General features: G+C 45.7%; 1 protein-coding gene across 1 annotated transcript in view; it reads left to right on the forward strand.

Annotated features, from left to right (window-relative positions):
- LOC121704912 (voltage-dependent T-type calcium channel subunit alpha-1I-like) overlaps window positions 1-15,133 on the forward strand; it is a 153,635-nt gene extending 138,502 nt beyond the window's left edge. Inside the window, exons 31-38 of the mRNA XM_042085460.1 lie at window positions 1,031-1,109; window positions 1,325-1,446; window positions 2,674-3,063; window positions 8,022-8,168; window positions 9,442-9,579; window positions 10,028-10,211; window positions 11,082-11,335; window positions 11,871-15,133. Of these exons, the coding sequence (XP_041941394.1) occupies window positions 1,031-1,109; window positions 1,325-1,446; window positions 2,674-3,063; window positions 8,022-8,168; window positions 9,442-9,579; window positions 10,028-10,211; window positions 11,082-11,335; window positions 11,871-12,512 (1,956 nt within the window). The 3' untranslated portion in view covers window positions 12,513-15,133. The remainder of the gene's footprint in view (window positions 1-1,030; window positions 1,110-1,324; window positions 1,447-2,673; window positions 3,064-8,021; window positions 8,169-9,441; window positions 9,580-10,027; window positions 10,212-11,081; window positions 11,336-11,870) is intronic.
- Window positions 15,134-22,058: the final 6,925 nt, after the last annotated feature.

Below are 22,058 nucleotides of genomic sequence, written 5' to 3' on the forward strand. Positions count from 1 at the left end.
ATTGCAGGAGTTATCATCTGTGCACAGCTCTTTCAGTCTCCCCTTCATACTCCCCCTTCAAATCTCCATTTTTTTTTTTTTTGCTTTTTACTACTTCACAAGATGTCAGCCAATTAGAGGGAAATGAGCCTCTGTGCGACACGTGGGGAGAGGTGCGCAATCCGGCTTCACCTCCAGCCACGATGGCTCATGGTGCCATTCAGCAGGGCATAAATGCCCTCACTGGTTCCCATTACCGCCACACTAAAGACAAGGCCTTGTTTTATTTCACTTGCCGAGATGGGCCATAAAGCTCTCAGAATGGTGGGTGAAATTACTCAGTGGCCAACTTGGATCTTCTGATGCTGTACCAAAAGGCGACCTGTTTCAGTAGCTGACAAAATTGAACTTGTCTTATATTGGACCATTTTGGGGGAGTACACAATATTGCTGTGTGCATCCATGAAGGTTGCTGGCCTGTTTTCGTATTGCTGTTCCCTTTAGTGTGTTCAATTTGATATTTTCCCAAGTAGTATATTAGCGAAGGAGTTCTGTATCAATAAAAGCTAATCTTTTTCCATCTATCCTCCTGTCTCCAGCTGAGCTTTGCTTTTATCTTTAGGCCCATTGAGTGAGCACAGACATTTTGGCGAGGCTCCAGGCAGTGCAAGTGTTGTCTTTGGGCTGTGGCTGAGCTCGTTAATATGCATGCCGGGGCTTGACTCAACTGCTCTGAGAAGCAGGTCACCTCACCCATGAAATAGGTTAATTCAGATTCATTTTAATGCCTCTGACACCAACGTTGGAGCAGGTGACAGAGGTGCGCTATTAAATCGCTGCTCGATCACGCTTCGCTAGCCGTCCGAGCGCTAGTAAATGTTGCGGGGATATCGGAGTTGTAATTCATAGTGGGCTATCACATTATTACCACGTGTGTAAACTGTTTAAATTGATATTGAAATTGTGTCCAGCCGTTCGGAGACATAGAGACTGTAAATGGTATCAGAGGCGGCTAATCGAATGATCCCCTCCGCCTCCTCTCCACCCTTAGGTGGGGAACCTGGGCCTCCTCTTCATGCTCCTCTTCTTCATCTATGCCGCTCTGGGAGTGGAGCTCTTTGGAGAACTGGGTGAGTCACAACACCATCTTCTCTGCGTGTTCATGTTCATTTGTTTACAGAGCTTACAGAAACATCAATCATGCCTGCAGTCAAAACAGCAACAAACAAACCACCATGTTGTTCTTTGTGCAGGTGTATGTTTTGTCTGGACTGACTGTTTGTATGTGTTACCGTCTCACTCTCCTCTCTCTCTCTCTCTCTCTCTCTCTCTCTCTCTAACTCAGTCTGTAATGAGGAGTATCGCTGTGAGGGGATGAGCCGACACGCCACCTTTGAGAACTTTGGAATGGCTTTCCTCACCCTCTTCCAGGTTTCCACTGGGGACAACTGGAACGGCATCATGAAGGTAGTGATTTTTTTCTTTGATGTCCAGCTGTAACCCCAAAACAAGATTTTGTTTAAGTCAGTAGCCCTCAGTTTGCTATCCCCTCCTTCTATGTGCAGTATATTGTGTGGATTTGTGTATAGTGTGTACATGAATAATTCATTGTAAATTGACATGGTGTTTGTAGATAGATGTAAGGACTGGCCCATGCATTTTAGTTATTTTATGATTTTTTTATGAGTCTCTCTTACTCCAACTCCCTCTCTTTGTTTTTATTGAATGTCACCCTCTCTCTCTGGCTCGTTCCCTCTCATCACGTCTCATCAAGTTGTAGCAGGCAGCTCACTGCGCCGTGATTAGTGTGTGCTTCACCTCACTGTGTGTTCACTGTGTGCTGTTTGTGTTTCACTAATTCACCGATTGGGTTAAATGCAGAGACCAAATTTCCCTCACGGGATCAAAAAAGTATATACCGTATACTTATACTTATATCATCCCCATCTCACACTGTCACTTTCTCTTTTTTGTGGAACTATAGTATAGATGATACAAAAACAATGACATCCAATGACAGCTCTTGACCCTGTGCCAGAGTTTTTTCCTTTTATCAGTCCTATAGCACTTTTATGGCATGATGACAGAGGACTTGCCAGCTCAGCATATCCATACCCTTTCATTTAAATGGGCCCTTTATGTGCAAAAGTATAGCTTGCAAATGCCTCGCACTCAGAGAATGCCACGTGATGGAGGGTGGCAGGGCCTGGCACTTAACATGTACGACCTGCTTCATAGATGACCGCGCTCTCTGAAGCGAACACAGCCCATGTCTGGCCACCGAAAGACCATAATCAGGGCTGGAAAATTACAAGGCCAAGCTCACACGTATTTCCGGCAAATCCACCCCCCCCCCCCCCACCCCCCCGCTCGCTAGCAAGTCGGCAAGCATGGCAAACAAATCATAATTACCTTGAGTTGAGGTTCAGACGTAGCAGTGCGATGAAAAACGAGCAGCATAAAATAGCTGCTGCGTCAGAAAAGTCATCAGCACACTCTCAGCGAGCGCCCATTGTTCACAGTGACTAATGGTAGTGCATCCTAATTGAGTGCAAGCTCAATGCATGTTACAGGAGGAAACAACAACACCATAAGATGGACAACTACGGCTGTCAACTAACATCAGTAACCACACTCTGTTTTCTTTCTATCGTTTTCCCCCCGTATATTTGATGACTATGGTGGCCCCCTCAGGACACTCTGCGCGAGTGCCCGCCAGGCACGGAGTACACGTGCAACCCCAGCCTGCAGTTCATCTCGCCCATGTACTTTGTGAGCTTCGTGCTGACGGCGCAGTTCGTGCTCATCAACGTGGTGGTGGCCGTGCTCATGAAGCACCTGGACGACTCCAACAAGGAGGCGGCTGAGGAAGCCGAGATGGACGCCGAGATCGAGCTGGAGATGGCACAGGCCACCCTCTGCTGCATGGGTGGCGCACCCGGAGTGGCCGGGGGCAACAAGGGCCGGACTGACCAGTGCGGACTACCGGGGCCCAGCACCGGTCCCCACACCCATTCAGCCACCCCACACGCCAGCCCCCGCGAGCCCCGTGGTGACCCGCACCGGATCTACTCACCTGCCCAGGTATACTGCTGGAGGCCGACTGGGGGAAGGGAGGGGGGGGGGGGGGGGGGGCGGGTTGGGGTAGGGGTTGTGAGGGTTGCTTAAGGGGCAAGATTGAGAGAGAGATGTTTTTGTTCCTGGGCTGATGACTTGAGAGTAGAGAATGGTTATGAGTGAAGAGTAAAACTGATGAATTACAATTAAAAGAATAGATTAGAGATAGAAAGAGAGAGAGAGAGAGAATGGGTGAGAATAAAGAGAGACAGAGATTGGGTAGGATATTGGGGTGTTTTCATCACTGCAACTTGTGTTGCTGCAGTGATATTCTATCTCCATGGCAACATTTGATTGTGAGTTTTTGTGTGTGTAGATGTGTGTGTCTATGTGCGTGTGTGTGAGTGTGTGTGTGTGTGTTTGGGAGGGTGTGTCACCATGACCCATGAACACAATGAACTACAATTAATCTCCTCTCTAATGAAGTTCTGCACCAGATATTGACCCGCAAAATTGGATCCATCATGCAAATCTCTCTGCATTACCGCAGGACATGAGTCGACTCATCTCTGCATGCTCACACACATGGTGACACACTCACCCTTTCTTCTCTCTCTCTCTCCCTCTCTCCCTCTCTCTCTCTCTCTCTTCTCTTTCCATCTCTTTCCATCTCTTCCTCCTTTCACCTACGCACACATACAAACACAAGCCCACCTAGATGAGAGATGCTAAAAATAGCAGGAGACAAACATACGCTAGCTTAGACAGACTGTTAGAGAGAAGATAACACACACAAACACAAGGACACAAGTACACAAACAAACACACACGCGCACGCACAGACTGATGACTCACTGTCATGTGGCTTGCCACCTTTGCTGAGCTATAATTGTCTTTACCTGTCTGTTTTTAGCCTGTTGTGCTTATGTAACTCACTGGCAGAGAGAGAAAGAAGGACAAAGTGTAGGAAAGAGACTATGGAAATTAGAGGGAGAGGGAGGTTTTGGAGATAGAGGAAAGAAGGGAAGAGAAAGAAAGAAGAGAGAGAGAGAGAGAGAGAGAGACCATGACACAGGAGAAGAAGGAGAAGGAAGGAGAGGATTTTTTGGGGAGGGTTGGTGATCTGAGTTTTCAATCACCGCAGTGCTGGGACCATGACCACGGAGCCACTGAGCAAGCCGCTCTCCCTTCCCTCCCGCATGCTGTCGCAGAGGATGGGAGGGGGGGGGGGGGGATCATTTACAGGCAAAAATGAAAACGGGGGGTGGGGGGGGGGGGGGCTTTAGCAGCAGAGGGAGTGATGGGAGGCAGGCAACGAAACAAAATGAAAAGCGATGAGGGGGTGATGATGGGATTCTGGTGCAGCCAAGCGTTGTGGTTCAGATGGTTCCCTTCCAATTGAATATAGAGAAGACACTCATGGAGGAGTGAATATGTATGGGGTTTAAAACATGCTAATGAATACAGACTTAAATTGCCACACAAGGTTAAGTGAGGTTGAGAGAATGTGCTGATGATTGTTGAGCTTAGAGCAACAGCAGTTGTTGTATCTCTCATTTGAAACTGGTGAATAAAACCTTGCCGATGTTACTTTGTGTCTAGGCTAGGCTAGTTATCCTTATTCAACACATGCATTCATCCTTCTCAACCTGTTGATTCTCTCTCTCTCTCTCTCTCTCTCTCTCTCTCTCTTTCTTTCTTTCTTTCTTTCTTTCTTTGGTTCTTCTTCTTGAGTTTCCATGTGTGTGTGTGTGTGTGTGGGTGTGGGTGTGCACGCACGTCCTTCTGTGCATGTGTGTGTGTGTGTGTGTGTGTGTGTGTTGAACAGAGACAGAGGGAAGACAGATGGGAATAGACTGAATAGCAGACAAGCATTGCTGAAAGTAAGGAGGGAGGAGGAGGGAGGACGAGGGTTGACCGGAAGGCACTGGGTTGTGGTCAAAACAGCGAGAGAATCAGGGGCTCAGGCTGATTCAGAAGCGATGGGACTGTAGCTACAGCATCCCGGTGGAGCCGGTCTCTTATACAGATCAGGAGCACTGCTCCATCTTAACCCACACACAAAACTTACATGTACCTACTTTATCCACTTCTGAAATGCTCAGGTGAATGTATGCACAGGAGAATGTATGCTCAGGTGAATGTATGCTCACGTGAATATTTGTTCAGGTGAATGTATTGCTCAGATGAATGTATTGCTCAGATGAATGTGTGCTCAAGTGAATGTATGCTCAGGTGAATGTATTGCTCAGATGAATGTGTGCTCAAGTGAATGTATGCTCAGGTGAATATATTGCTCAGATGAATGCTCATCACTAAATGCATTTTGGCCTGCTCAGAACCTATAATGCCATCACCTGCTTTCAACTTCAGGCCGTTTTCTGACCAACACAAACAATCATGAAGAATGATTGAGTGCTGAATCATCAAATTACAAATATCAATTTTGACATTTTCAAGACATGAATTACTTTGGAAAAGCAGAGAGAGAGAGAGATGCTTAAAGGGAGAGAGAGTGATTAGTAGTGAAGTAGAGAAAGTCAGGCAGAAAGAGTGAGAGATTGAAAGTGAATGAGAGTGAAGGAAAGAGAAAGAGAGAGAGAGAGAGAGAGAGAGAGAGAGAGGCCTTAGTGAGGGAGATTATGGGTTCACTGCGAAGGCATCTGCTGTGCCATGTGTTACGCTCCGATTTGCCACAGGGCTCGCAGATAGGGAATTCTCTCTCTCTCTCTGTCTCTCTCTCTGTCTCTCTCTCTCTCTCTCTCTCTCTCTCTCTCTCTCTCTCTCTCTCTATCCTTCTCTTAGTGAGTAGGCATCGGACAGGCAGCAGGTGGAAACACTCCCCATGAATGGCTAGAACAGGAACCCCACCTGTGCACAGTGGGGACAGCCACTACATCACCCATATGCCGAGCAGTGGGCGAGAGCTACACCACCCATATGCTTATGTGCTGATGAAAAGGGGCATTATCCACATGCTGCGCTTATTGAGAGGCAGTTTATCGGCACCGGGCGCTCCTAGAGAATGTTCACATCACTCGCACAGACACTGGCTGCCAGGTTTTATCCTACAACGTCGTTTCCTAGAGAGGGAAGTGCAACATTTGACTGTTCAAGCAGTTGTCAGCCATCCATTCTACAGACAGGCTTATTTTAATTGTAGTGTTTTGTCCAAGCTTAACAGTATGTGTATGTCTTTGGTGTTATTCCAGCTACAGTAGCTATGCATGTGCATCCACATTTTGTATTTTTATATACAGCTCAATCTGCAGTTACCTTACCTAATTTATAGTGTTAAATAAGGTTGGGGTAGAAGACTTGAGGCATAGAATATCTTATAGGCATTAAAATATAATTCAGTAGGAGTGTGCTGTCCTCAGTAACCGTCGGCTGTTGAATCGCAAGTAAAGAGTGGTATCTCAGCGCAGCCTGAAGCAATCCCAGATTGCACATTCGTTGGTGGACACCCAGGTGCTGTCAAAGGCTCCAGGGTGTCGCAAGTCTCTATATTTTTTAATAAATCCACACTAAAAGAGTCACTCTGTCAATTGTATTTATACTTTTGACTTTATTTCTTATTCTTATGTTGTTTAGATAACTCAGTATGCCCGAGAGGCATTTTGGCGCCTCCCAGGCTCCCCAACTGTGAGAAATTCTGATCTGCTTTAACATTTTATCAAGGGCTTATCTTAAAAAGCCCTCCACTGTGTTACCCATGCTTCAGTTTTCTTCAGTTGTGATTTGAAAAACACATCACAATGGTTCCCTACCAATTGAGTATTTCACAATTACATCTGTGCTTGTGGCTTGAGATTTAAGGCAAGCACAAAATTATACACTGGAGAGGGCACTGATTGAGAAACGTTTTATCGTGCTGGTGAGAGACCTTTGAGTGGCTTTTTCAATCACCACCTCTTTAAATTGTCCCTTCAGCAAACTGAGTATTGAATATTTTTGTAGTTGCAGTCAATCTATAATGCATTTTCCTTTCACCTTTGATGCACACAAGACCTTGACTCAGACATACATGCAAACCTAACATTAGTAAGAAACAACTCCCACCGGCAAACAAACAAGGCCCTAATACAGTACATGGTGGTGATTTGCAGGATTATGGACCAGCGTCTAAATGTGAGCGCATATCAATACTCTTCCCTGTTAACCCGGTGTCCCAGTCAAGCATTTTGCTTTTGTATGATATAAAAGCCTGTGGATCCCCATCATTTGTCCTGTAAAAGACCCGATGGATCTGAGGGAGGAATCAAGTGCTGATGTGTTTGTGGGTTCATCTGTGGAGCCGACAGGCCGAGCGCGGTCGGGGCTCAGAGGCTCTTTGAAGCTGAGGAGCGAAACGTGAGGCTGGAAGCTTTCTCTCAGGCGGTCATTAGCTGCACCGCCATAACAGCCAGGCAGGGCTGTCTATGCCTGATCCTGGATGCTCGTTAGGTGTGTGTGTGTGTGTGTGTGTGTGTGTGTGTGTGTGTGTGTGTGTGTGTGTGTGTGTGTGTGTGTGTGTGTGTGGTGTGACTTGAAGAGAGAGAATGGGAGAGAAATGGTCTGTGATATGGATATGGGGCGTGCGTGTTCACATATCTTGTGTGTGTGTGTCTGTGTGTGTGTGTGTGTGCACGTATACATGTGAGTGTGTTCTGTATGTCCTTCGCTCTGTGAGTATCCTCATGTCTTTTTGCCTGTGTGTTGGCATGAGCGTTCTTCATCACTGAGTCTTGTGTTCTCTCCACTCTCTCTGTCACTTCACGTACACACACACACACACACACACACACGCACACACACACACACACACCTACCTCCAGCTCGGGATTACGATTTACACCCCCATGTGGTGCCTTGAGATGTCTCTTTCTATTCATTACGAACTGTCAAGAATAAAATAAACAAATACCTGCTGCAAATAAATAAATGAGTAATTGAAATGCGTAGTGTAAGAGCAGGAGAGCTGACCGTGCACATTTGCGTCTCAGGAGAACCTGTGGTTGGACAGTGTGTCTCTGCTGATCAAAGACTCCTTCGAGGGCGAGATGCTGATGATTGACAACCTCTCGGGGTCCGTCTTCCACCACTACTCCTCCCCTCCCGTCTGCAAAGACTGCAAGACTCACCCGCAAGAGGTACAGTCGCTCCTCAGCCCACCCCTCCACAGGGTGTCTGGACGCGTGTGTGAGCACGCGGACAGAAAGACTCGGCCTCCTAGCTGGGCAGGGAAATAACCAGGGGGCCCTGAACTGGAGGAAACGCACTCGTATGCAGAAAGGAGTTAGGAGTGGAGTTCGGCGGTTGGATTTGTGTTGTCAAAATCCAGCGTGTTAAAAACGACGCTTCTGCGCTAACTCCCATCGCCATCGACTGTACCAAAACCGCATTAACGTTGCATCAGCCACCCTCTTTATATCTGCATACCTCATTAAATACTCAATGGCATGCTGTACACGCATGAATATCTCATTTTCATCTTGTAAGCCAAATGAGTATTTGCTTGTGTTGGTTTTTATAGTACATGACTTCATTTTTTAATGCATTGGCTCATCCGCCCAGCCAGTCCAGCTCCCGTGTGCATACTTAAGTCACAGGTCATCAAAACGTCCATCACTGTGAATGACTGAAACATGCTCGGGCAAGGAAGCAGTAATTTTGGCGAGAGCCTCCTCACCTGTCATTCCCCATTTGGGTCTGTCCACAGCAAGCGTCGGCCCATCAATCCGTCCCTCTCTCATCTGCACCTCATTTCTGATTTATGTACTCCTCCTTCTCCTCTTCTTCCATGCTCTCCCCTCTCTTTCTCTCTCTCTTTCCCTCTCTCTCTCTCTCTCCCTCGTTCACTCTCCAACTCTCTCTTTATCTCTCTGTGTGTCTTTGGCTCACTGTCCTGCAGCTTACTCATGCGCTCGCTCTTATTTCTGTGACAGGTGGTGACAGTGTGTGCGACTGTGTGTGAATCTCTCCCTGAGAGCGGCCTCATTCTCCACCGCGCAGACACACTCCTCTCTGCCTCTGTGGGTGCTATGCTGGGATGGCTCACCAAGAGCAAACCTTTCCAGTCCTGAAAAATATTTACTGTACTTACACAAGAGTGCTCACATTGTTTATTTAATGTGGAAGTAATATAATTGAGTAATTTGAGACATTTTGGACTGTTGATATTTAAATGTACATGTTTGCTCTCTCTGTATTATATATTTGTATTTATTTTTCTGCTCAACCAGTTTACTTAGTTTTCTTCTCACATGTTCAATCCAGCACTATTATGAAAAACGAAAGTTTCAATGTGTTTTATATAAAATATCTTTTTTGAACTGTTTGTGATTTTGTGCCTCTTCCAGGGACTTATGCTATGTCTCTCACCCAGAAAACACAGTGACATCCCCATCTCTATCCCCTCTACAGGAGATCCGAATGGCCGAGTTGGAGCAGGCTTCCTTGAGGTCCGAGCAGCTCTCGGACAAGTCCTCATCGCCGGCGCTGCCCGACAACCTCAGCCTGGACGAGCAGAGCGTCTTTCAGCTGCTGGTCCAGGACAGCAAGGTGAGCTTCCTCTGAAATGGAGGTGTGTGATGGCAGTGGGGAGGGCGGGTGGCTTGAGCTGCCTTTACTGCAGGAAAAGCGCATAAAATCTGACCACAGCCCTTAATCTGTGCGGTTGTAATGAACGCTAATCAGTCAGAGTGGCCATGAACTCATGCTAATTACCCCGCAGGAATCAAATAAATAAATCCTCAGATCTCAATCTCATGAGCCTCGTGAGCCATCCAGGGGAAAGAGGAGTAATGCTTCTCCCATATTGTCCATGTTTGCTTTAGTTACATGCACTGAGTTCCTATAAAAAGTGGATAGAAATGTATGGGGTGGGTGGGCAGCATGGTTTGAAGCAGGAGCCTCTACAGTGTTAGCAGTCAGTGGTAAAGGTTTACATCAGCTGGAAATGGAGGTGGAGACCTAAATATGTTTTTCCTTCTCTCTCTCTCCCTCTCAGGATGAGGAGGACATCCACAGCTCCGTGGAGACAGAGGCCCATCAGGAGGGTTGGGACACGGCCTCAGACCCACGGCACTCCCACGGCCACTGCTCTCTGATGGAGGTGGGGGAGGCGCGGCCGGAGGACAAGGCCCAGAATCAGCTGCAGCAGTCCAGCCTCTCCCTGCCGGAGCACAGCCCTGGTGAGCTGGCTTTGAGAAAGCCTCGTCTGCAGAGAGATGGGGACCAGCATAATCAGCCTTTCCCGTCAGCACCACTCAGCCTGCTAATTATGTGCTTTTCAACTAAGTGCATTTTTTGCAAGTGCAGTAAAAAGCAGTCGTTCTTACATCTCAGCACTTTTTAACAAAATAGAGGCAGTAGGACCAGTAATAAGGTGCACAAAACAAATATACAATATATGTATGATATATACATATATTGCCACCATTGGGTATTTTTGCTAGTCTATTTTTGAAGTCTATTTCAAATGCATGCTATGCCTTTTTATCATGTGTAGGGACCATGTACAAACATGTTTGAAGCCCAGTAGCAGAGTCTGCCTAAAGCTAATGTTCTTCTCAATTAAAATACAGTATCCACACAGCAACAGAACATCAAGTCAACAAGGCAAACAAGGCAGAGAACATCAAACAACAACATATCAAATACATTTCAAATACATAATGACGATGCAAATCAAATACATTTGACACACTATGCGTATGACCAACTTTTTTTTTTTTTTTTAAAAGATCACTAAGTGAATACCAAGCAAATGACTAACACAGAAACAGGCAAGTATAAAATGATTGCAAAATGACTAGCTTTCAGCAGAAGTTTCGGTTTGACCTGAAAGCTTCTCGTAGACCTACAGCTCTTAATGTCATCTGGTGGGGCATTCCACCGAGCAGTGGCTTTCACAGAGAAAGCGGAGTGTCCAAAAGCAGCGCTACAAAAGGGAGCGGTACAACCTTGTATACAAGTCATTCAATTAATGAACACACCATGAACACTAATTAACACACGCCATCCCTATCCAGCTCATTGGCTCCTCTGTGGACACACTGTAGGTCGGGCCGAGAGCAGCAGTAGCAGCACCAGAGAGGGCGGGCGTGTCTGTGAGGGGAGAGGTGCTGGGTGCGGAGGCTCATCGCCCAGTCCCTTCCAGCTCCCAGCCGAGTTCTTCCACCCGGCTTCGGCAGCCATCCCGGCACCGCCCAGGGCCCGGTATGGCCACCGGTCCAAGCGGCTGAGGATGACCTCTCCCGCGTCCTGGGCCTCGCTGCGATCTCCAGGAGCCAACAGCAGGATGCTCTGCACCCAGGTAGAGGAAGACCTGCAGCACAGTTCAGCTCAGTTCATAATCAATGCTCAAAGGCTTTTAATGTATTATATACTAATCTATTCATTCAAACATGCTAATGTGCAGCACCCCGATGAAGCACATAAAGTTAATTTGAGAAATGATTTTAATCAGTTTTGAAAACGAACGTTAAGGGTTATTTTAATACATGTTTGTGCATGCCCATAGCCAGCCTGTCAGAGGCGATTCAAAATAAGTCAGAAAGTCGAAACAGGACCCATCATCAAAATGTCGGTGTCCACCGCTCTAGTTCATTCAAAAGAAACCAGAAAATGGACTCAAAGTGCTAAATACCGGAATTATCCTGTAAGTGTACATTGAGTATAATGTACCCAATTACTGCAATATATTGAGTATAGCAATATAATAACACAATTATTTTTCAATATTAACTAAATTACTGCAGTGTCATTTGTTTTAGAAGACATTGTGAACAGATCCAGCCATATTGGCTCATCTGCTTTTGTCCTTGTCCTTTTTGCCCGTGTTTCCGCAGTACCCCTCTCACAGTGACTCTTCTCTGGCCACGGGGAGCTCCGAGGGCAGTCTCCAGACCACCATGGAGGAAGGCCTGAGCTTCAGCGTGTCGCCGCCTCAGGATCTAGATCTTCCCCTGCCCTCACACTCCCCCTCCTCGCGCGACTGCGGAGACGCCGGCAGCCCGCACCGCAGAGACACCCTGACGCCCCACACCACCGCCACCTCCGTCACGTTCAGCCTCCAGGCCACCAGGGGTCATCAGAGGAGCCAGAGCAGCTGCGGGGGCAGCACCAGCCCCGGTTGCCACCGGGAGGATTCAATGGACCCCTCCGACGAGGACCTGGGCATCGTGATTGGCGGTTGCAGCAACAGCGAACAGTTGTCTGAGACACTGAGCAGCCTCTCGCTCACTTCCCTTCTCTGCTCCAGCTCACTGCTGCCCCCAGTGGTGAAGAAGAGCAACAGCACGGGGAGCCTGGACCAGGGCAATCTCTCCGGCAGGGGGAAGGACGCTCGGCCCCAGGTTTACACAAGCAACCCCTGGTCAGACCAGAGGATAGGCAGGGTGGAGGTGGAGGGCGAACAGTCAGACATGACAGAACTGGAGGGGAAGAGTACAAGCCAAATAACAGTAGTGGCCTCCAACAAAAACAGATGAAACCTCCCATTTTGGCTCCTTCTCAAGGTCCGCCACTAGCCCTGTTTGTCTGTTTGGCAGGGTGTGGTATGACACAGGATGTTCCATATTAAAAAAACAACAACAACAACAAAATTTCTCTTGCTCTCCCTCTCTCTCTATCTCTCTGTCTTCTCATTTGTTAACCCATACCTCTTTTGTACTTTCCTGGATAGCAGCTCCAGCTCAGTCAAGGGGGTTACAGGTGATGCTGCGTAGCAGTTGAGACCGGAGAGGCTCTGGGCCTGCCCTGATCAGGGGACTGGAGGGGGAAAGGGTCCCGCTTGAGTACCCAGAGAATGGAGGACAAAAGACCAGCCTTTCTCAAAGCAGAGAGAGAGAACGCCTGGAGCCACAACTTTGCAAAGGGTGGATGCCAGAGAGATCACTGCGATCACTGTTTCAATCTCTTACATAGACTGCACGTGGCAAGCGTGAAATCATTGGAAGAGATTTGATATGTATGCAAAGGGGGCTACTCTTTATGAACAGACAGGCTTTTGGTGAAGGACTGGAGTGTTTTGTTTTGTCAGAGGGATGCTTCTGTTTTCACATTCAGAAGTGAGGGCCGTTGTTTGGATTGTGATCGCATTTTGGGATGTGCAGTAATGATGAATGTGAGCAGACAGTTAAGGTAGCAATTATGCCACACTATAGGTGGTTTTCGATTTAGATTTAAATGTCCAAATAGCTTAAATTGTCTTTATTCTAGAAGCAAGAGGATGTTGTCCGGCTTGGGCTTTCTCATCAGCAGGACCCTGACAGGAAGTGGTTGACTCCCAGGGAAGAATTGCAAAGAATCACCACCAAGGAAGAACTGCTTTGGAAGTAAAAGAGGGGCAGTGTGTCTGAGAGGCATCGAGCATGCTTATCTCCCAGGAGGATTAGGAGACAACTCTAGCGATGCATCCATTGGAAAATGACTTGACGGCATGATGGTAGCTCTCTTTTCAAAAGAGCAAGTTGCGTTTTTTGTCTCCCTGTTTTCAAACAGAAAATCAACATGAACAAAATGTTAAGAAGCCAGTAAGATGACAGAGTGATTTTTATTTGGATATTTTTTATAGAGATCTAAAGGCAAAGGAAAGAAAGGTCTAGTGTTGTCGTCACCACATTCTTACCCCTTTCCCTGTTTGGTTCCTCCATTTGACTTGAACTTATTTTCTGCAAGTGGCTTCCAGTTTTATAAATTTTGGGGGGATTTTGGGAACTTTTTATACAGTGGGGGGAGACGAACAACCAAGCAAAAAAAAAAAATGAAGAAAGTAAAATGCGCTGAAGATAATTGTCCCTTCGCACATGTCGGACTGCCGTTTCTCCCAGCATTTATAGTCAATGCAGAAGAGAATTCCTGGAGGATAGTTTTTTCAGCACAAGTGGGCATTTGTATTCCATTGACACCATTCGAAGAGCTTGAAACCTTTCTTGCTGTTATATGCTGAAACTAAGATTTAGAAAATGCTGGTGATTTTGAAAGCTTTAATTTGAGTGTCATATGCCATAGCAAGGTTTATTAGATTTGCAACAAAACAAATTATCACTACTTCATTGTTTTAGCATGATTATTGGATTGCAAAAGATGTGTCTTTTACTTGTCCTCCTACATTATGCACTCATTCCTCTTTGAAAAAGATCAGTATCTATCTTAGATTGATCTCAGTCACAGTATTCATGTACAAACTGAGCATCTTTTAAACCTATAGGTATGACACTCAAAACACTCAAGTTGACTTTTTTTTTATCTTAGACTAGTGTAGCATTATAGTATACCTGGTGTGCTCCTTTATAAGATTCAGGTGATCAAAAGACTTAGGGTTGACCTATTGATGAACTTTGTCGTCAGTCAGTAGTGATCGTCTTTATAATGTGGGGATAACATTGAGTGGTTAATGTGTATCAACTGTCTTGTGTTATAGATCCAAGAAATATTTCAAAAGGTTAATCCTATAAGCACCATTATCAAGGGTATTGCTTGTCATGGTATCAGTGGCGTGATGGATTGCATAGGGTTTTGGCAGATCAAAAAGTTCAAAAAGACACAACAATGAAGGGCTTTATCACATTCCAAGATTCTTGGAGTTCAAAAGACAAACTCTATTGTCAGTATAAAAGACGTTATCAGTAAGTCTGATTTCAAAGCAATAAAGGATAAGATTTGAGTGTGCCCTGGATGACAAGTATGATGTCACAGTTCACTTGATATAAATAGACTAGCATTGGTAAGAGAATATCCAATTTCTACAAGAGTAAAAACTTGTGGTGTAGGTCTCCTATCTTTGTCCAATAAGGGACAGCTTAGCTCTAGCTTCTATCTTTCTCCAAATGATGGACCAACCCAAACCTCTCTTAAAAACAAACCTTTCTAAATGCCAACCATTTTAAGGCTGAGCTACCTTTTTCCTTCATAGATGAACTATTGAGGTCACTTAGAACTCAGGGCCATGGTAAAAACCACTAACAAGCCCCGCGACTCGTGGCAGTACGCTACACTGGTTGTAACTCGGTCTTCAGGGCTCAGATGGATCAATCCCATTCAGTAGATATTAGCTTATGAGTGGAAACATATTACCCCCCAAACCCCATTGCATTTGACAGTTATGAAGCCCCTATCAGTATTTCATGAATTTTAACACCACACTAGTCATACCAAAACACATGTGTTCATACAAGATATCTTCAAACTGCCACAAGGCAGAAATTCACGGACCATTATCTTAATTTGCAAGCGCCTGTACGTTTTAGAGCTGCATGTGTCCTAGAGTATGACAATGTCTGATATAAGCAATCATAGAGTGACTAATATCACGACTGATATACTATCACCTTTATGATGTCTTTATGTCGGCTTGATGACACTGGACTTAGGGGCAAAGTGCTTAATGAACGTGCTCTAATTGTGCTGGATATGTGTACATAACTTTGTATATTGAACTGCATGTGTGCTATGCTACCAATGACAATGATACCTACATGCATTTTAGAGCGTATGAAGGGTAGATAGAAATTTCTAGCAGTTTTTCTTTTTTTTTTTTTTTAAATAGCAACAACAAAAAAATCTCAATGTGAGACTGAAAGTCAAGGTTGATTGTTTTTCCCTGTTCCTGATTAATCTACATTTCACATATGATGAGGAAGACTTCCCTCCCCAAATCTTTGTCTCAGCCTAGAGGGAGCCATAGTCAGCCAAGCAGCTGTGGTGAGTCATCAGCAAGTTCAGCATCTCAAGCAAGGGTCAGACAGGTTAGCCTAACTGCATCCAATTAGAGGAGGCTCTGAAAGGCTTCCTGGAAAGAGACACATGATGATAATGACCCAATAATCTGGCTTCAGAAAAGAAAAAGAGACATATGAAGAAAAACAGTGCACAGAAGCACAGAGGAGGGGAGAGATGTTGAAAGTCATCTGTCAGGTCAGTGTAGCTCAGGCTTAACATGGAGGCAGGAGTGTCTGGCTGGAATCTGGTTGTTTGTTTGTCCTTCTCCCACAAAGCCACTTCTTCCCTCTGGGTGTCCATCCCACAGATGAACTCACTTGATGAACAGGGTGTCCTAACAATGTCTTGGGTGAATACAAACCTGTATGAGTGGGTGTGGGGAGACAAGGGGCTCTATTTTGATGATCAGAAATGCGGCGCAAAGCCCAACACAAAGCTTATTCTTACCTTACTGTACACCCAGTCAATGGAGGATTGTGCGCCATGCGCTTCACTTTTATTAAGCCTTGGGGTGTGGCAGAAGGTCTGGTCTGGCACATGATTCAGTCATTCGAACATTAAAAATTGAGACCACGGTGATGACAGTTTCACTTTGCCTTTGAGTTCAAATAATAGGCAAGTGCAGAATGCATGTAGTCACAAACAGGTTTCAGTAAAGCAAGGTTTAGTGGAATCTCTGTGTTCTATACCCACTGGCCACTGACTGGCAAAATACAGATGCGCTGTTTGAAGTTGCGCTGCTTGCTGTTAAAGGGAATGACAGATGTCACTCTCATTGGTTGAAAGGATGTTATGGCCAAAACACCCATGACTGATTAAGAAACAGAAGAACAACTTTTTTTAACAATGCGCCTGACGTTTGATAACGCCACTGAGCATGCGTTTTAGATCGTCAAAATAGGGCCCAAGGAGTCTTTACTGTAGCACACCAAGATCACAAGCAGCAGAATAATTGTTACAGACCTTTTCTGGTCAGTGTAGAATGCACTTGGAGGGGTGTGTGGCACAGCATAAACTCACCGTCGGAAGCCAATATTCACTCAAATTTGACGATCCACATGCCGATTTTCAGGTGTATTGGCCTTTTCCCCCTCCCCTGTAACGACTTGTCAAGATAACACTCCAATTAAATGTTATGAACAATTGTTATTCAGCGGGACTTGCGTCATCCCATAATTTCCTGACTACTGGCTCTCCAATTCTTCCTCCGCCGACTCGTGCGATGCGAGGAAAAGTCTTCACCGAGGTGAGGGCGCCTTTATCTTCACCTCTTCCTTAGGAGCCTGCACCTGGACTGGTGATTGCTGTCTAATGGGGTTCACCACAGAGGTCATCACCGATATGAGCTTCAAATAGATTTATCAACCCCGTTTGATTTCCCAGGAGAGAGCTTTGACATCCAGGCAGACTAGCAGACAGTTAATTACCTGTGTTCGGGCCACAACATTGTAGTTCACCGGTATTCCGAGCATTCAAATAAAACAGATTGGTTTGGAACATTTGTTTGATGATTAGACACATTGTCGGGCAGATGGAACGATGACCCTGGATAGCTGGGGAGGTCAATTCATTTATTGTCACGTTTCATCTGTGGGTCTGAGAGTTCAGCACAAAGCCTAATTTTTAATTATGTGAGCGAGAGCGACACATATTTTCATTATTATTGGGGTATAAAAACGACGCAGTCTTTTACCTCCAATGTTTACAATCCTAACCTGTCCTGTCTGCTTCACCCAACTCCACTCCCCCCTACTGCTCACCCTTTCACTTCCTTTTGGCAGTCGCTAAATCAAACCTGTGGGCCAAGGCCACACCATTCACATAAAAGTAGTTGCTGCATAGACAGTGACTGTGCACCACCATGCAAGCACACATAGACACACACAGGAAAGCATCCCATCCCAGCATGGAGGTAAAAAACACCTCTGTCATCCAGCAAAGGCTGGGCGATTTCATCTCCTGTCATACATATAAAAAGAGAGGAGGGGGATATGTGGAAAAGTACAAAAAGCTCCTCAAGCAACGGGAAATAAATAAAAAAGGGGAGTATAATCAGACCACGGCTGTCAGGTTGAGGCAGTGGAAAGAGCAGAGGTATCAGGGCTGTGTGCCACTGGCCACCTGCACCTTTGAACATTGATGAATGTGTGTGTGTGAGAGAGAGAGAGAGAGATAAAGATGTGGATGGACTGGATATTTCACAGTCCTCTGCATTAGTGCAGTTCAGAGCTCTTTGATGTCCACACTTCCGGCACCTGTTTTTGAATAGACTAATTGGACAGAGGTGTCCCTTTCTGAAGCTCTGCAGATTGTGTGTGTATGTATGTGTGTGTGGTGTAGTGTACAGATGTGCATGTATGTATATGTTGTGTGTGCAATGAATATATCGTCCAAGTAGATTTTTGAAGAATCAGTAATACAGAATAGAGAGCAGTTATTTAATCTCATGATGGACCAGTTCTGCCATAGCTCATAGGGACTTCTCAATTTCTGTACCCTTCAACCACAACAACAGTCTGTGATAAAAACAGGGACCATTGGCCACAGAAGACAATACTCTAGACAAAGGAAAATATTCTGTGTTGTTGTCAGTGCATGGAGATAACTTTTTGAGAGCGGCATAGAAACTGTTTCTGTGAAAATCTGGATTCCATTCTACAGACAAAGCGAGTCATAACAGATTAATCTAGCATGTTGAGAAAGCTGAAAGCTCTCGCATTGTGCCAGACAGACTGGAATGAAAAGACTAAACCAAACCTAATGACATTTCAAAGATTCACCGCATACTGTATTATGCCACAACATCCAAACAGCAACTGTAGCCTTGCTTTGTTGACAGTGCACACCACCAGACACCAGCCTGTGCGTTCTGATGGCTGAGTTTTACGATATTGCTGCCAAGGCCTTGGTTTCCTCTGCAGGCATTGTCGTCACGGCTCATCTGCCTTAACTCCGACCCCACATCCGGCCTTAGCAGCTGCACCTTTGATATTAAGGGTGCAGCCCCGTGTGCTACAGAATTACTGCAGAGAGGCCTGCAAAGTCACAACAGGGCAATTTAAGCGGCTGCTAAATTAGAGCGTTCACATGTGATCAGGATGAACTGAGCATTGGGTGGGGGAGAGGGTTCGGCGGTGTTTTAAGTGATTATAAGTGTGAGAGAGCAAGAAAGAGGCCTGCTAAAATCTGCCTGCTAAAGTTCTTTCAAGGACACAAGCATATATTTGTAATTAGAAACAATCCGCAAGGCAGTGCAATTTGGAGGTAGGTTATAGTATAGCCTACGCAGCCACCTTGATGAGTGGGGCATTACGCATCATCCCTGTCTGCATTAGTGATGTCTGATCTGGACCCCGAAGTGTCATTCTGTCACGTTCTGTTTGGAGACCATAATGGGTGTTTATTGGAATCCTTATCTTCCGGAATGCAGCTGCCATCTCTTGTTTATGTGCGTTCTTTTGAATGTCAGCCTTAGCGACTCCAGAGCCCTGTTGTTGAAGTATTAAAGCACTGAAACCGATCATAAAGCATTTTGTTTCAGCACTGCCGAGAGAGCATTCTGTGTTTATCAAAAGCGCTGGCCTATTTTTTTTTTTTTTTTAAATAAAAAAAATAGAGGAAAAACACTGGCACTAGCCTGAACCTTGAAGGATTGAGACGAAGTGCGGTACTTCAAAGCCATTCATTTTTAACACACTCGCAATCGTTGGAATATATTTTAGTTCAAAACGGGGCTACCAAAATATGCATGAGGTCTTTTTTTCATATGTTAGCCTCTAATCTTGATGTTCATCAGCAGGGCCATATCTACTGTCTGATATCTGTCAGCAGACTAGTTATCCTATAAAAGAGGTTTCAGAAACCCAAGGCACACTTCTTTTTCGTCATCTACATGGACCCAACCAGTGGCAGTTGCCCCATCCTATAAAACCTCTAGGCCCTCATGTTCCCATGAATGGTATGGCTCCTACAGATCTTACTCTTGGACAGTGCTTTTGCATGTTGTTGTTGTTTTTGTGTACAAGTTTTTTTATATATGTATCTTAAGTGCCATGCCAACATCATTTTGCATTTTCTTAGCGACTGCATAAGAGGTCCCTCAGAACACCATTATGCACAAGTGCATGCTGACTGTTGCATTATATATACCACACATTATATTTACAGCACATGGCAGGCACAGCCACATCAGTGTGTTTCTTTTGTTCTCGACATGAGAGAGAAAAAACAATCAGCTTCAGCAGTAATTTGCCATGAAATGAAGAGCAGTTTATTGTTCTCCAGACTGTCAAAGCAGGGCTGGAAAAAAGAGCAGCAAATTGGCTAGTTATTCTAGAGAGAAATGATCTTCAGAAGAAATGAACTGTGTGTGCATCGGCTTATTGGTGATAAATAATGCACAAGGAACACTGATGGAAGCTTGTGGTGGCTGGGCAAGGGCGGTCCGTGTGTTGATTCTTTAATCTTGGTGATCCTCGAGGGTGATGGAGGGACACAGAATCAAGAGAATGGATGAAGAGTCACTGAGGACATATTAAAGTCCCTCTTTTCCTCCTCTCCCCATGTTTCTTACCCTCTCTCTTTCTCTGTCTCTCTCTCGTTCAGCCGCTGTCCGATTGTCAACGGTCACTGATTATATTAACTCGGCGAGCATCCCATCTGTATTTCAATTCTAATGTGAAGTGCTAATATTGAAAAGGGATTACTCAGAGCCCAGCACCAGTGCTGCTTTGTTACCCTTGACAGGGGGTCATGGGAGAGGTGGGGGGAAAATAAAGCATTACCGCCCCTGTGTATGACATTCAACGACACAATTTGCACAGACGTTTACAAGATAAAAATCTGGCCGTGGTCGCAAAGCACGTTTTCTCGACTTCAACACAAGGATGAGGATAACCATCATGCGTTCTCCTGCCTCTTCTCCAGAATTACCACCCTCCACACCCCCAAGCGTTCTCCATTTACTTTCATGTGTTGTTGATGCCAGTAGACTATGTTTCTAGAACATTTTGTCCCAGTGTCATTTCACTACATGCAGAGGACAGATTGCAGGTTGACATCAGGCGAAAGGCTCCCAGTCCCAAATCATGGCTTTGGCATGGCGATGAACGGATGTAAGGAGCCCTGGCTGTGTAGTTTTTACTGTGCTCTCCCTGGGGCGGCCTGTCCATGCAAGCTTTGTGATGTTTTCTGCGGCTGACACCGAGGGCTTCTCAAAACCTGGGATCGATTATCACACAGCCTGATCTGTGGATTGTGTGACTGCTTGTCTTCAGCAAATCCTAGCCAGTTTTGCAAGCCTACCATTACTGGTGATTGCCATCTGTGTTGCTGCTCTCACTTGGATTATCCTGTCTTTGTTCCTGTGTTGAGGAAGTGATTGGCGATTTGGGGGAAGGGCAACAATAAATATGCACACATGGTAAAACACATACATACACACACACACACACACACACACACATACATACCAAGATACCAGGATTCACACATAAAAGCACATAGGGGGTTTGGAAAATAGTGCTTTGGTCAGTACAACATATGCTGTGGAGCCCCAGGTTACAGGAAGCCTTCTCGGAGCCAATACCTTTAGCACAGGATGTCTCTGATAGGGCTGAGTTTACTCTCCCGCCTGCCTGCTCTCTCTCACACGTGCCTGCAGGGGCAACAAGGCAAGGCAAGGAGAGAGCAGGCACAGACTCATGCATGCCTTCCTCATAAATATGAAAATGCCTCTCGCAGGTCAGGGAGAGGATGGAGCTCTGCGCTGCTGAGGCTCGTCCCAGTGTTGTGACAGACACGCTCTCTTGCTTGACGTGGCAAAACACACACGCGCACGTGCGCGCGCACATATGCATACACATAAATGAATACACAGCCACAAGTAGAATGCACACACATTTAATATACAACCACAAGTGCATGTCCACACAATTCCACTAGCCCTTCACACTGTTACACACGCACACAAATATAGGCCCCCACACTCATACTGAAGTGGTTGTGCATTTGTCTCACCTCAGGAAGCCTTTGAGCTGCGTTCCCCTGCCCTAAGAGCAATCCCATCAACTGCCCTCATGAAATCGAGCATCTTAGCCAGCAGGCATTTTCTTTGGAAACCTGACTAACTCAGGCTGTTAAGCACATCGGCAGCCCCTCTGTCTGGAGTAGACCCCGCATGAACCTCAGACACGCTGCTTTGGTCATTCTACACTTGTGCACTTGCGCTAACCTTTCCTTTACTATTAGCCAGGAAACACCATGGTAGAATGCTAATAAGTAAGTGCAAAAAAATGGGCCCCCCCCCCCCCCGA

This window comes from Alosa sapidissima, chromosome 3 (assembly GCF_018492685.1).
Source record: "Alosa sapidissima isolate fAloSap1 chromosome 3, fAloSap1.pri, whole genome shotgun sequence".
Taxonomy (NCBI): Eukaryota; Metazoa; Chordata; class Actinopteri; order Clupeiformes; family Clupeidae; genus Alosa; species Alosa sapidissima.